Source organism: Canis lupus, chromosome 23 (assembly GCF_048164855.1).
Source record: "Canis lupus baileyi chromosome 23, mCanLup2.hap1, whole genome shotgun sequence".
NCBI classification, from domain to species: domain Eukaryota; kingdom Metazoa; phylum Chordata; class Mammalia; order Carnivora; family Canidae; genus Canis; species Canis lupus.
Genome location: NC_132860.1, coordinates 23862992 through 23879720, shown reverse-complemented (window position 1 = coordinate 23879720; position 16729 = coordinate 23862992). Strand labels below are relative to the sequence as shown.

Genomic DNA, 16729 nt, shown 5'->3' with positions numbered 1-16729 from the left:
CCTCCTCACTCAGCCTGAACAGTTAAGCTTATGCAGAGCTTCCTCTCACTCACTCCCCATATAGGGCCTTGCTGGAATTCTCTTTCTTCTTTTTTCTCAGCATTCTATGATGTCTGATATGTCAAAAGAAGATTTGAGAAGAAAAGTGTATAAAAACAGAAAGTAAGAATTTATGTGTAGAATTCAAAAGTGTCAGATATCAGAAGCTATGCCTCACAAAATCCACAACCCCACATACATTTATAGGGAAACAAATCACTCAGAATTTTACCATGACTTTTAGGTTTACAGTGATCTGTTTATGGTGAATTGCCATCATCATGTTCACAAAGTCAGGATTTATTTTAAGATATCACCATAACAAAAATCTGGGATAGAACTGTTTTTGTGAGAGAGTCCAGGTTTACAGGGCAGATTCAAGGTTTTATTTTATTTTATTTTATTTTATTTTATTTTATTTTATTATTTATTTTATTTTATTATTTTGGGGATCAGGCTGGTATTTTAGATTCATCTCTGCTTGCAAATTCTTTTTCTTTGTCTGCTTCTTTTATTCCTTGTAGATTAAAAACTCAGTATTAGGAAAGTAGAAACGAGTTTTAGGTTCTCTTTCTCTCCCTCCTCTTCCTCCTTCTCTTCTCTCCCTCTGCAACTCCCTGCAACCTCCCCCTCTCTCCTGCCTCCCCCTGCCTCCTGTTCTTTCTATTCCTCCTCCTCCTTTTCTCTCTCCTCCCCCTCTCCCTTCTCCTCCTCCTCCTCCTCTTCTTGCTCTTCTTCCTTGTACTCCTTTCTCTCATTGTTATCTTCTTTTTGTCCTTCTTGTCCTTCTGTCCTCCTTCTCCTTTTTCATCACTAGAGGAATGTTTCTCCTCAAATAAAATATAACATCTAGGGGTAGGTCCTAAATTCCTTATCTCTTGAATGTTCCACTTCCCAAATGCCATGCTGGCTTCAAGCAGTCATGACATCCATGGTCTTGTGGAAGTTACTTGTTAGGCCAACCACATTGTTTTTCAAGTTTAGTTGAAATGAGTATGCAGTAGGCACACTTTCTTGATTTACCCTCATAAATGTCTCCTCATGATTTTTGTCTTTCAAAAGCTTGTATCTCTGCAGAATGTATTAAGGACTTGGGCACCTGGTTCAGAGCCCTGCTGTAAACCCTGGTCTCAGGTAGAATGTGCAAAGATTTGTGACCTGTATTGAGAGGCTAGTTAAGGTCTGTTACCATAGAGTTCTTGTCACACCAATGTTCTGTATGGATAGATACTTTTGTGATTTGTCCTACATAAGCAACCATCTGGCCCTGCATGCACATAAGTAGGCTAAGGAATGTAAGACTTGTGCTGTGCGAATAACCTTGGGTGCCTAATAGTTTAAAATATATGATCTGGCCTCCCGTTCAGAACTGGCCCTTCTGTTTCAGATGACAAGAGCTACACATCTTGTTCACATCTCCTCCTGCTCCAGGCTAGGTTGGGCTTCTAGAATGGGCTCTGGGAGGGGATGCAGACACACATAACCCAGGGCTCCTTGAAAATACAGAAACATGCTAACATAAAAATGCAGCTCACTCCAAACTGTACATAGGCGAATAGATGTTTCATGTAAAACCCTATTATTTCCCCTATAAATCTGTCCTTTTGGGGGTGGTCCGGTGGAAGTGTCACTTGAAGAGCACCCTCCACCCATACCTCTTAATCAGCTCCAGCATGGCTGTTTTCATGGGGCATCCTTAGCTAATGAGGTTGGATGTTTTAAGTACCCAATTTGATGTAACTTGTCTTATTCTCATTTATTGCCTACTATTACCTTCATCTATGTGTAGATTCCATTTCTCTTCTATTTCTATTAGGTTTATACAACAATAATAAAGTTTTCTTTCCTTTTTGAAACTGAAACATGTTTGTTGTGACTCTTTTGTGCAGAATAACCAATCTGTGAGTTAAGTTTTGTAGGGTTGTGAGGGAGGGATGACAGAGAAAAATGTTTGGAAAGGAAGTTTTGATGGAAGAAAATATTGTTGAGAATATTGGCATGAGAATCTTGGGATACTTCATTATAACTATGTCAAAAACTCATTCATATTCATAGCTTCATAGCTCCTATATCCTCAGGTATGTTGACCTTTATCTCCATAGTAGACAGTCAGTCATGTATGCACATTGCCTGAACCTTGTCACAGCTCAGAGCTACTCAATCTCTGAATTCTTGAGCATCTCACTCTAACTACACCAACTCATCTTTCTAGTTTTTTTAGACATTCCATGTTTTCTACATCATCAATTCCTTCAAATCCTATATATTTTTTTCAGTTCCTTTAGGCCCTCTTCTCTTTTATAGTTCTTTGCTATAGAGTTCACAGAGAAATCTAGTCCTCATAGTTCATCATTTCAGCCATACTCATGAATAATTTCAACAACTATCTATCCATCACAGCTACTACTCCAAGTGTCATTGTCTCCTGCTGCCTCTGTACCACTGAGCAACTGCAAGAAGCAGTAATGATCAGATTGGAGCCATCACAATTTCATGGTAACTGACTTTACCTGAGCTTTCAAAACAGCCCTAACTATTTTCACATTTCTCTCACTGTCATTGTGCTGAGACATGGTGCTTGGTAATATAATAACTGACCTCCCTGACTAAGTATATTGTTCAGACTTGGTCCCCTAATTATAGTTAAAATCTTTTGTTCCTTTCTGCATCACCTCAAGAAGCAGAACTTCCAACCATAATGTTGAAGAGGAAACCTTCTTCTGTTGGGCCTCAGAAGGTGTAACACCAGATGGCTTTTGCCTGCCTCATTTCTTACATACCTAAACCAGGTGTTCTCACTGCCAGTTGCTCCAGCATTCATGGTTCATTACCACATTCAAATTAGGAAATCAAATCTGGGCAGAGGGGAAATAATTCGGTCTATGCTCTGCTTCCTCAATCCTCAGGGAGAAACTTACTGATGTCAGCATTATAATAAAGGTCTTAAACACTGCAAAAAGGCAAGAAAACGTATGTGCATTGATTGGAGAATTGTTATAGTTTGAATTGTGTTCCCCCCTTAAAATCACATGTTGAAGTTCTAATCCCTAGTACCTCAGAATATGACCTTATTTGGAAATAGGGTCATTAAAGATGTAGTTTAGTTAAGATGTAGTCATAGTGGGGTAGGGCCCACTATTAGTAGGGTGGTCCCTACTCCAATGTGACTGGTGTGTTCTTTTTTTTTTTAAGATTTTATTTATTTATTCATGAGAGAGAGAGAGAGAGAGAGAGGCAGAGACACAGGCAGAGAGAGAGAGAAGACTCCATACAGGGAGCCCAATGTGGGACTCAATCCTGGGACTCCAGGATTAGGCCCTGGGCCAAAGGCAGGTGCTGAACCGCTGAGCCACCCAGGCATCCCTGACTGGTGTCCTTATAAAGAGAGGAAATTTGACACAGAGACATATAAAAGAGAGAGAATGCCATGAGGATAAGAAGGCAGAGATCAAGATGATGTGTCTCCAGCCAAAGTTTCCAGCAAACCACCAGAAGGCAGTAGGTAGGCATTGAACAGATTCATCTTCATAGCCAACAGAAGAAACCAACCTGGCTGATACTTTAATCCTGGCCTTCTAAACTCCAGAACTATGACACGATACCTTTCTGTTTTTTAAGCTATTTAGTTTGTTGTGCTTTGTTATGGCAGTTTTAGCGAACTAATATAAAAATAAATATATTTTTACCCATTATTTTAAATCTTCGTCTATAAATAATTGTACTTCACATGAGCCAGTAGATTACTAAATGTAGTTTTTATAATTAATTGTTGAATGTAGTTTAATTAAATTATTTATTTGTTGGGCAGCCCTGGTGGCTCAGTGGTTTAGCGCCGCCTTCAGCCCAGGGCATGATCCTGGAGACCCAGGATCGAGTCCCACATTGGGCTCCCTGCATGGAGCCTACTTTTCCCTCTGCCTATATCTCTGCCTCTCTCTCTCTCTCTCTCTCTCCCTCTCAAGAATAAATAAATAAAATCTTAGAAAATTATTTATTTGTTTACCTAATTAAATTGTTACCTACTTAGGGATCCTACAGTGTTCTGCATACCTTAGGAGTGGCCTCGTATTTATGTAAGGATAGATCAATACATTATGAAGAAATGATTTAAAAAAGTGGAAATAGCTCTAAGCACAATTAATTTTCAACAGAAAAAATGCAAATCAGTGACAGAAAAATGTCATGGCACTAAACTAAATTGTCTGTCTAAAAACAAAATGAGGGACACCTGTGTGGCTCAGATGTTGAGCATTTGCCTTCAGCTCAGGGCGTGATCCCGGAGTGTCTGGATAGAGTCCTACATTGTGCTCCCTGTGAGGAGCTTGCTTCTTCCTCTGCCTACGTCTCTGCCTCTCTCTCTCTGTGTCTCTCATGAATAAATGAATAGAGTCTTTAAAAAAAAGAAAAGAAAAGAATAGAAAAGGAACCTCAACTCCTACCTCAATGTGAAAAATCTTTGAATTGTAATATTAACCTAAATTTGAAAGATAAAACTATAAAGATCCTAAAAGAAAAAAATAGAATAATTGATTTTAATGAGGTTGAGAAAAGCAAAGATTTCTTAGTCTGCCAAAAGCATAGCTATAAAAGAAAAAAATCAAGGATTGAACCTCATCATAGTAAAAACATCAATTTCAAAAGATAGCATTATAAATTTAAAAAGCCAAGTCACAGATGGGGAAAATATTCACAATGCATATAACTGAAAGAGAAAGTTCTACAATCAATTAATGGAAAGATAACCCATTAAATTTTAAGTGACTGGTTTAAACAGGTACTTCACAAAGAGCAGTAGATGAATGGCTAATGCACATATGAAAAAGTGCTCAACATTATTATTCATGAGGAAATAAAAAATCAAATCAGAATGAGATACCAATCAAACTTATTAGCATAACTAAAATTAAATACTACAAAACTAAATACATAAAGTATTGGCAAAAATGTGAGTCAATTGGAGCACTGAGGCACTGAGTACAGTACTTCAAGAAACTCCTCTTCTAGCTCATACCCCCAATTGTTGTTTTTTAATTTATGTACCAAAAACATCAAAGAATATTTGTACTAGCTGTCTATATAGCAGCTAAGATGAGAAAACACCCACATATGTCAACTCGAGGTTAAACAAATTTGCTGTATCTATCCAATTGAGTACTACTGAGCAAAGAAGGAAAAAGTATGAAGAAGGGGAAAAACGGTATACAGAGAAGCAATATTGTGGAATTTCAAGGTACCAAGAATAAAAAAAGTGGAGCCTAATGTAGTAGAGTAGGGAAAAAATGACCTATAAAGGTAAGAAAGTTCAGTTTTGGTTTACAGAGGCCTAGTTATGAATAAGTGAGGTTTAATTGTTTCTACATGCCAAAGTGTATTCTAATGGTTTTAAAACTACAGAATTACTGATTCTATACAACTCAATACAATAGATATCAACATTTTACAGGTAGAGAAACCAAGTCACTGAGGAGTTAAGTTTTTACAGTTTAGACATATAGAACCAGAATTTTATCTCTAGTCTTCTTTACTATATTAAACTAAACCTTAAAAGTGTTCAGAGAAAATTATTACAACCTAGCAATTGTATATACAGCCAATCCATCAATAAAGTATAAGAGCAAAAATAATTTTTTAGACAGGCAGGAACCCAGAAAATTTATCATTTTCTACAACCTTTTTTTTTTTTTAAGATTTTGTTTATTTGAGAGAGAGAGAGAGAGAGAGAGAGAGCAAGAACAAGTACATGCAGGCAGAGGGGCAGAGGGAGGAGAAACAGACTCATTGCTGAACCAGGAGCCTGAGACGGAATCCATTCTAGGACTCTGGGATCATAACCTGAGCCAAAGACAGACACTTAACCAAATGAGCCATCCAGATGCTTCTGCATCTTTTTTTTTTTTCTTCTGAATAAAACCAGAATATGTACTTCAGCAAAATAAAATAAATACCCAGTTGCTAACCAAGTTTGAATGGAATTTATTCAAGGATGGCTTGTAACGTAATCCCAGGAAAGCAGTAACCTGATATGCCTTTTAAAAAAAACAGAGGATGTATTAAAGCCTTGCACAAAATATGGCCTCAAAAAAGTGATGTCAGAAATTCAGAACTCTGGTCCCATCCCAGACCTAAAGAATCATAATTTTCATTTTAACAAGATCTTGAGGATATTTGTATGGTCATCTGATTTTGTAAGCATTTAATTACCGTTATGGATAAATAGCGGTAAGTAACTAGGGAGATGATGAAGAAAGTCCATCTTATCCTGTTAGCATGCAAAATGGAAGATGACTTTAATTTTAGAGAAACAGAAAGTTGTCCTAGAAAACCATGGTCCAGTGTGAATTGAATGGAAATTTGACATAATTGTGGGCAATTGAATGAGTGGAAAAGGAAGGAATTGATTTCATATTGATGAATATGGGTTGGTGATATAGGATTCTATGCCATTCTTTTTTTAGTCATACCAGGTATTCCAGATACTGTGTTGAAAAATGTGTATTTAATCATATTTCAATAAAAATTTATTTGCTTTAAGGTTCAAGCAACTGAAACATGAATGTATAATATTTAATCATACCTATAAGATTGTACGTAGGAATGTCTGGGTGGCTCAGTGGTTGAGCATCTCCCATCAGCCCAGGGCGTGACCTTGGAGTCCCGGAATCGAGTCCCACATCAGACTCCCTGCATGGAGCCTGCTTCTCCCTCTGCCTGTGTCTCTGCCTCTTTCTCTGTGTCTCTCATGAAGAGATAATAAATAAAATCTTTTAAAAAAAAGACTGTATATAAGTTTATATATCATATCCAGGCAAGTATTATGCTGTAGGTGACTAAATTTGGGAATGAAGAAGGGAGAGAAGGTAGAAGTATGAGAAGTTTAAGTATTTCTTGTCTGCAGCCTACATGGCAGTAAATAGGATCTAAAGATAATGGAGAAAAAAGAATGTTTATTGAAAAATATTATACATTTTTAAATAATTAAAATTAAATTTAAATAATTAAATATTAAAAATAATTAAAAGATGGTAAACATATTATTTAGACTTTCTTCAGTATGATGAGCCTCTTAGGAAAGCCTAGTCCTCACACCGAGAATTATGCTGCTCATCTGATATTATCCCTAAGCCCCAAGGGTCTCTTGGCAGCAGGGCTGTGTTACATGCTGGGATCCTTATAGAAGCTCAGCTCCAAGAGGTACCTGTGTGCATACGTGGCTGGGCAGTGAGTGGGAAGGGCAATTCTCCCTCTGCTGGGAGCCAGGTAAGATGCCAGAAGCAGAAAGAGCAGACCAGGGAGAGGGACTATTGAGAACTAATCTGGAAGACCAGGAAGAAATGGAGCAATGGGAGCCAAGGAGCAGGGCAGGTACTGAGAAGCACAGGACTGCAAAGCAGAGGTAGAAGAGTACAGATGATGGGAAGTGGGTTTCAGAGTGGCAGGCAAAGCTGAATGTTGTGGGAATTAAATGAGATATCAGCAGCAAGTTTGCAAACAAATATTTATTCCCAGGGGAAAAAAAAACATTCAGTTACATCAAGGAAATGTAGTGAATTGTGATTCTGTGTGGCCCAAATTTGACATGTGTTATGTATTTTATTGTTTCACTCAACTTTGAAATTTGACTGATTCCCATATCCCTATTTGCTAGAAAATAAGCTTTTTGGGTTATTTCATTTAGCTTGAGCTCTACCTTTTTACAGGATCCTGGTAGTCGGAGCTTTCTAATAGCTGTCTTCATAGAAGCCATTTATACTTAGAAATAAATACTTCAAATACATCTGGGTATTTGACCAATCATCACAGACAAACTGGAAATAGGCAGATCAGGGATTTTTTTTAAAGTTTAAGGTTTACCTATGAGGAATATTAAATGGGAATGGGTCACCAAGGTCCTACCTCCCATCAGTGTAGGCATAAGGACACCTACCTTCATCTTTATTATGCTACTGGACCAGAATGATGCATCCCAATGTCCACCGTGTCCTTCATGACCAAAAGTTCTGGACACAGGGATCTACTGTTTCCTATTCCCCAATCCCCCACCATCGCTCAAACCAGACTATCATCAAACAAACAACAGATGCACAATCTAGTTTGAAGTGCAAGAAGCAGCATTCTTTGGTCTTGGCCTTCTAATGCATGTATGATATGCTGTACTTTTTATTTTGTTCACAGGTATCTTGTGCAAACAAGAGTATTTAAATTTGAAAAAAAATAAATAAAAAAATAAATTTGATACAGTATTTCTTATTAACATTTTGCTTAATGGCTTTAATTTCCTCTTAAGTAGGCCTTTGCTAAAGTCATAAATGCATTTTCTCTTATTTATTCTAATATTATCATAACTGTTCTGTTTTACCTCAAAAATCTTAATCCAAATGCAGGGATCTGTATAAAATAGGGGTATTTTAATATTTTTATATTCATGAAATTTTTAATATTTTTATAAATTGTTAGCCAGTTGGCCAAACATTATTTATCACATGTCAGTTATTTTTTCTAATGATATAAGATGCCATTGTCATCATATTCTTTATCTTCATTCACACATTTTTTGAAATGTTATTTTTTTCTGGGGATATATATTTTTAAACTTTTGACAATATTTGTTAATATAATAACTTTACATTACATTTTGATATACCGAAGGACAAGTTTCTTCTCTTTGTCATTTTCAAAATTATACCGAATATATTTGCATATTTACTATACCTAATACACTTTGGGATCCATCTGTCACTACCCATTAAAAACTCTTGTGTTTTATTGATTGATAATGCTTTAATTTATGAGAATATTCATGGGAAAATTCACACCTTTTCACTATTGAATATTCCTATCTTCAAGAAAGAAATAAAGGATTTTCTTTATTTTCTTCAATAAATCTTTAGAGACCTCTTCTCTCCCTGCCAAACACAGACATTGTGTTATACAATACAGTTTATAGTTTTATGGCTATTTGTAAATAAATCCTTATTTTAATAAAATTTCTTCAGTGGTTAATTATTATTAACAGGAAAAGCCATTAACTTGTGATACTGATCTGTTATGTGGTCACTTTGGTGAACTATATTTTAAGAGTTTGCAGTATGTTCTTTTAAATTTTTAAGGTAAAGAGTCAATTAAAACCTAAATAAAAACTTTGAGAAATTTCTTTTCAAAAGTAGCACTCTCAAAAAAAAAAAAAAAAAGTAACACTCTCCTTTCATTTACTTGCCCTTTCTCATTTACTAAGACTTATCTATAGAATGCTGAATAGTAGTTGTGATATTAGCTATCTTTATCTTTGACTGACTTTAATAGAAATACTTTTAATAGGTCACCAGTAAATATGTTTGCTCCAAATTTCTAGATGTCTTTCATTCAGGAACTTACTTTGTTCCTAAATATCAATAATTTTATTATGAATCGCCATTGAATTTTCTGATTTTTTCCTCATCTCTTGATCAGGTTTTTCCTCCATTAATCTTTTTGTATAGCCATTCCATTGATAGATTTCTTAGGTTGAATAATTTTTTTCATTCATGAGACAAAGTCCATTGTTTCAAAGTGCAATATTCTTTAAAAGTACAGTTACATCTGACTTGCTAAAAAGTCATTTGTCCTGTTTGCATGTGTCATCATGAGTAATTATATGACTAGCTTTCCAAGAATAGGACTTTTCAACCTCAATCCTGTTAACATAGTGGGCTGAATAGTTCTTTGTTGTCATGTGCATTTTAGGATGTAAGCATCCCTGGCATCAACCCACTGGATCCAGTAGCACTCTCTCCCCCGTTGTGACAACCAAAACTGTCTCTGGGCATTGCCAAATGATCCTTGCTGGAGGAGCAAAATTCCCTCTTTTCCATTCTACTAGAATTTATAAAATATAGAAACACTCTACTTTTTTTTTTTTCTTCAAATTTGGTTGTGGGAGGTTTACTCATCTTTGACATTTCCTCTCTGTTGGATTTGATTTCTTAAACTAGTTTGGTGACTGATGTTTTTCTATAAAGTTGTCCATTTTGTATTTGTTTCCAAATCTATTGTTATGCCATTATATTTAAAGTTTTATTTCTCCATACTTTTGTTTTCTTTTACATTTCTCATGAGTTAATCACACTTTTTCTAAAATTTTCTTGACTAGTCTTGGAAAAAGTTCACATATTTTCTTTTTAAGTAATAAACTTTGGTTTTATTTTTAACCGATTCATTTGTACTGCTAATCTTTGTTAATTAATTTTTCTCACATTTATTTAAATACTTTCCTAGCATCGTATGTTGAAAAAATTTTAAATTATTTACGTCCTCATTTTCTAACAAATGTGTATTCTTCAGAATACACACTGCACTCCATTGTCTTGCCCTACAGGTTTTCATATGTGGTTTTCTTATTTTATTCAGTTTAAAGGATTGTTTCTCTCATTTTTATTTTTCTGGCATAGAGAAAATGCTTAATAAATGGATGTTGTTATTGCTTTGAAAGTCTTGTCATTTTATATTTATAATACATTATTATTTGTAGGTTAATTAATAGACTAGGTTATACAGAATGAAGACCTGGAAGAGATTATTTTGTGCTTAAATAAAGAAGAAGTGGAAGAAGAAAGTCATTGGAGTTTGAATAGAAGGGACTTGGTGATTGATTGGGAAATATATAAGCATACAGGACAACTCCCAGAGTTCTTATTTAGAGAATTGGTTAATTTTTATGAAAATTATAAGCTTTATTCAGAATATATAGGAATAAGAACAATTATAGGGGAAAATGATCAATTTGGTTTTGAAATATTGAATTTGATTTACTCGTGAGAAATACCTACGGCAATGTTCAGAAGGAAGTTCTAATCTTCAAGAACCTGGAAACTACAGCTGTCTTCAGATATCTTTTTGAAATTTTTCATTAAATAGGTGAAAGATGAAACTGTGAAAATAAGTGAGATAATTATTTAAATGACTCAAAAATGGGCAAAGCACAGAACACTGAAGGATTCCAAAGTTAAGGTTCTTTGGGTACAGTATGGGAAACCAGAGAGAGAAATTGCTGAGTGATGGGAGAAAAGTAATAGAGACTAGTGCCTAGACATGAGGAGAGAAAATTTCCAGAAGGAAAGTATCCTCAGTAAAATATGTAAGTGTTGGATAAATGAGAGGATCACAAAAATGAGTCAACTGAATTTGGCAATTCTTTTTTTTTTAAGATTTTATTTATTTATTTATTCATGAGAGAGGGAGGGGGAGAGAGAGAGAGAGAGAGAGAGAGAGAGGCAGAGACAAAGGCAGAGGGAGAAACAGGCTCCATGCAGGGAACCCGACGTGGGACTCGATCCAGGGACTCCAGGATCACACCCCAGCCGAAGGTGGCGCTAAACCGCTAAGCCACTGGGGCTGCTCAAATTTGGCAATTCTATTTTGCTGTTATTTTTCATAGTGCATGTAGCCTTGACAGCTGATTCTCTGGAACCTTTGCATACAGAGACCATCAATGATAAGGTTCCTTTACCCCAGAAGCCTAAAGAGCTTCATAATGACATAATTCACAGGGAATTAACACCTGGAAATTATTTACTCCAGAGATGCCATATTGACCAAAATGTGTCTGGAAGGCACAAATCTGAAAAAATATTTACCAGGGACATTTTGTCAGACTGGTTTAGAGATTCCTCCTATGTGTTCCTCAGCCCTATTAAATGAAGGTATTGGAGTCATACGCAGGTTAGCACTGCATCTTTTCTGATTATTTGAGAAAATTACTTAATTGCTTTAAACATCAGTTTCCTCATAAAAATATTAGGGATAACAACTGTATTTCATTGGGTAATTGTGATGATTGGATGAGATTATAGATGTAAAGATGTTTGCATCTGGTACACAGTAAGTGTTCAAGAAATGATGGCTGTTATGGTTCTTTGTGTTTCTAGAGCAGCCCATACTATTTATCAAAATGTAATGCTTACTGCACTATGTTAAAATAATGGAAAGGTTTGCCTTCCTCTCCCTCTCTTTTTCTTCCTTCCTTCCTTTCCTCCCTTCCTCTCCTGTCTCTCAATTTCTCCCTCCTTCTCATCCCTTCCTCTCCTGTCTCTCAATTTCTCCCTCCCTCTCATCCCTTCCTTCCTTCTTTTCTTTCTTTTTCTTTCTTTCTTTCTTTCTTTCTTTCTTTCTTTCTTTCTTTCTTTCTTTCTCTCTTCTCTCTTTATTTCTTTCTCTCTTCTCTCTTTCTTTCTTTCTTTCTTTCTTTCTTTCTTCTTTCTTTCTTTTTTTCTTTCTTTCTTTCTTTTTTTCTTTCTTTCTTTCTTTCTTTCTTTCTTTCTTTCTTTCTTTCTTTCTTTTTTTCTTTCTTTCTTTCTTTCTTTTTTTCTTTCTTTCTTTCTTTCTTTCTTTCTTTCTTTCTTTCTTCTTTTTCTTTCTTTCTTTCTCTTTTCCTTCTTCTTTTTTTTTCTCTTTCTCCTCCTTTGTGTTTTATATGGTATCTCTCAACAGTTAGGTGGTGCTTTATAAAGATAACCTTGGGAGATTAATTTTTGAGTTTTAGTTTCCTCATATGCAAAATATACTATCTACCTTCTAGAGTTGGTATGTGGTTGAAATTACATAATGCATATAAAATGTCAATAACAGAGAACTTTCAACAAGTGGGAGTTATAACTATTTTTGTTAGGGTGGTTCTTTGAACCATCTTGATATCACATTTATAAACATACATGTCTTGGGGATATCTTTAGCATCCACTAATAATATCCACATTTCAAATGTAACTTGATTTTTCAGTGCTTTATTTCAGGATTAGTAATTTATTTAAAAATACTGGAAAACATTTTATTATTATATTCTACACTTGAAACTAATATAAGACTATATGTTAACTATACTTTCAGTTAAAAACAATACTGGAAACCAATTTTCTCATCATGTTTAAATATTCTTCTGGGAACTTTTACAGGCAGGGATGACTTAATTGCGTTGTTTGTTGTCACCAAAGAGTATTACAGGTTTAAAAAAATGTGATGTGGCATAATTCAGGGAATCCTCTCTTTTCATTAAATGAGGAGAGTCATGGGGAGAAGCATCCAGTACTAGAAAGCTCAGGAAAACTAAAGTTCTTAAATAATCAGCAGTAGTAATTCAGTGAATGTGAGAGTGCCAGAAAAATGTTCTAAGTAATAGCTATATATTTATTATGTGTTATGTTCAATTATTCAAATATTCCTGTCCTCTCACTCAGTCCCTCATTATGTTGGTCCTCAATAATACCAATGCTCAACCTCTGACCTTCTTCCTGACGGGTATCCCAGGCCTGAGAGCAGCCCAGGTTTGGATCTCCATCCCTTTTTGTCTCCTGTATGTCATCGCCCTCTCTGGGAACAGCATGATCCTATTTGTGGTCTTCCGTGAGCAGAATCTCCATGAACCAATGTATTATTTCCTCTCTATGCTTTCAGCCACAGACCTGAGCTTATCCCTGTGCACACTTTCTACTACTCTTGGTGTCTTCTGGTTTGAAGCTCGAGAAATCACCTTAAGTGCCTGCATTGCCCAGATGTTCTTTCTCCATGGATTTACTTTCATGGAGTCTGGGGTTCTGCTGGCCATGGCCTTTGATCGTTTTGTAGCCATCTGTAATCCACTGAGATACACCACCATCCTCACCAATGCCAGAATTACCCAGATTGGGGTGAGCATGTTGATAAGGAACGTTGCTGTCATGTTACCAGTGGTGCTCTTTGTTAAGAGGCTGTCCTTCTGCGGTGCAGTGGTCCTTTCACATTCTTACTGTTACCATGTTGACCTCATTCAACTCTCATGCACAGACAACAGAATCAACAGCATCCTCGGTCTGTTTGCACTTTTCTCCACAACAGGATTTGATTGTCCTTGCATCTTGCTCTCCTATGTACTGATCATCCGGTCTGTTCTCAGCATTGCCTCCTCAGAGGGGCGGCAAAAAGCCTTCAACACCTGCATATCCCACATCAGTGCTGTTGCCATCTTTTACATCCCCCTTGTCAGCTTGTCTCTTGTCCATCGCTATGGCCATTCAGCACCTCCATTTGTCCACACCATCATGGCCAATGTCTTCCTTCTCATCCCTCCCGTGCTCAACCCCATCATCTATAGTGTGAAGACTAAGCAGATTCGAAAGGCTATTGTCAAGGTCTTAATTCAGAAGCAGCAATAAATCTAATTAATAGTTATCTTAAAATAGAGAAAGCCATTTCTGAATGAGTGCTTTGGTAGAATAAGGTAATTGTCCCCAAATGGCCTAAATATGTTTCCAATAACCTTAAACTAACTGTGTGATACTTGCTTAGTCATCTTGTCAGTAATTCAATATTAATATCTCCTAAATTATGTTCTGTTTTCAAGGTAAAGTGAGATAATGTATGTAAACAACTATTCATATTTGCAAGTAGTATGAGACCTGAATAAAGTATTCATCAGACTGCATATGATTCAAAAAGTCCAGATTTAATGTAGGAAACTTTGTTAATAAACCAGTTGTTATTTTCTTAATGATATCCAAAGGACACTTGAATTAATTTGATTTTTTCTTCTTAAAATTCTTAGTTACGTGGAAAAATAGTCATTCTATAGAGTGCATCTTATAAGCATATCAATGTAATTTAACACTGGGTCATATATAGGTATTTTGCCTTTTCTTATGTGTAGGAATATATCTGTTGTATATACAAAATGCCATTATCAAGTGCTCAAGATCCGTTCCTGCTATTAGGTGATATTTTAAAGATTTTATTTATTTATTCATTCATGATTGACACAGAGAGAGAGTCAGAGACATAGGCAGAGGGAGAAGCAGACTCCCTGTGGAGAGCCTGATGCAGGACTTGATCCCAGGACCCTGGGATTATGCCCTGAGATGAAGGCAGACACTCAACCACTGAGCCACCCAGGCACCCCTATTATCTGAGTATTAAAAGTTGATGATAGCATTGCTAACAACCCAGGAATGAGCATCACACAATTCTCCTAAGATTAGCCTTGATAAAGGGAAACTTACACTTTTGGCTCATGTTTTATCTCTATCTCTGTCATTATGACTCACTCCATCTGTGGGCCCATTAGATCAGTAGCAGTATAGCCTAAGCTTGCTGATATTTATATGTAGCTCCTTTCTGATTGTTGAGTTTCTCCTTTGAGATGGGTACCATTTAGTGGATATTAGAAATGGGATGCAAAGATTTCTACCCTCTGTGCCCATTTCAATATGTATTTCATATTCATTTTCTATAGACTTATCTCTGTTCCTATAGACTTATCTCTGTTCTTTCAAATTTGCTAGTTCCATTAACTGACCAACTATCCAAGCCTTTCAGCAAAGTAAAGAAATCCATGTAAATCCACATAGCTCAGGCAATCTCTCTAACAACAAAGGGCACTGTCCATTATGAGAATTTTCCTTTAGCACTTTTTTTTAATGGCCACCCATGTGTGAGGCTGTTGTACCACTGTATTCTCCTCTTGGTTAGTACTAACTTGCCTACTAATCCATCCATGAACCAAGCCTGTATGTTTTCCTTCTCTTCCAGTGACTTATCAGAATCTTCAGTGAGGCCATGGATGTGAATTAATGGAGAGGCACATATAATACAGTGATAAGTATCATAGGATTCTGGGACAACTATTCACAAACTTAATTTGTGCTTACTTTGTACGTCTTTCCTACTGTAATGGTTTTAATTTCTCCGATGTGCTAACATGAAAGTTTTCCCAGTTCATAAGTGTAATATAACCAATTATATACCTAGGCATCTGGGGGAATAACTACAGGTATGAAAATCATTATGTTCATTGTGAGATAAAATTTTCCATAATTCCATTAATCATCTCATCCCAATCATCTCATAATTTAATCAAAAAGAGCATGATGGCACATTTGGTTGCCTGTTATGAATAAGAGATGATATCCTTTGTCCAATAGTCCTCAAGGAATTTGGGTATTCTCCTTTCCTTAAAGAACAAGTACATTTGGAAATGAACAAAGATCCATTTTGGAAAAGATCTGGATAATTTGTATTGCCTAATTCCAGTGGCATGGCACATTGTTTCATCAAGGGCACCAAGATTCTTGTTTAAGTAATGGGCTTTAGAAATGGTCATCCTATTTAAATTCTTAAATAGACTAAGCAACTTAAATATTTAAATTTCCCATTAGGGTATTTGATGTCAGCCTGATGCTCACAAGTTCTTTATTTTAAATGCATTTCAATTAACACTCTGATGCTGTCCATTGTGCTTGTCTCCAGAAACACTTTCATCTATTGCAATAGATGGGGGTCCTGTCACCCTGATTGCAATTTTAGCCTTTCTACTCTCTACAGTAATTACATTTAATTTACTTCTGGTTTTTAAGTTCTGCCATGTGTCTCAGGATTCCTTCATCCTCATTGTTAGTAGGGAGGTCAGTTCCATAGAAACAGCTTTCATTGCCAAGTCTAGCCTACAGAGCACAGCAATCACTGAACTATAAAGACACCAGATTTAAAAAATGAATTATTTATTGCCTTAGTGAAGGAGTATACTCTCTTCTCCCAGAGAAAATAATCATGTGATAAGTTCTCTGGTCTTAAGATAAATCCATTCTAACATGTCTACCTTCTTGAGATTTCCTCTTTTTTTTTTTTTCTAAGATTTATTTATTTATCTTAGAAAGAGAGGGCACGTGAGCAGGGATGGGATAGAGGGAGACATA

The 16729-nt window shown here is 36.0% G+C and overlaps 2 protein-coding genes across 2 annotated transcripts in view; both read left to right on the top strand.

Moving 5' to 3' along the window:
- The window catches only part of LOC140615545 (olfactory receptor 51H1-like), an 85417-nt gene that overhangs the window by 1302 nt on the left and 67386 nt on the right, over positions 1–16729 (top strand). The window lies entirely within an intron of this gene.
- Positions 13253–14197, top strand: LOC140615542 (olfactory receptor 51F2). The gene has a single exon (XM_072795411.1). The coding sequence runs from the start codon at positions 13253–13255 to the stop codon at positions 14195–14197; it is 945 nt and encodes a 314-aa protein (XP_072651512.1).

Excerpts from the sequence above, each read along its gene's own strand:
- LOC140615542 (XM_072795411.1), top strand. The coding sequence starts at position 13,253 with ATGTTGGTCCTCAATAATACCAATGCTCAACCTCTGACCTTCTTCCTG.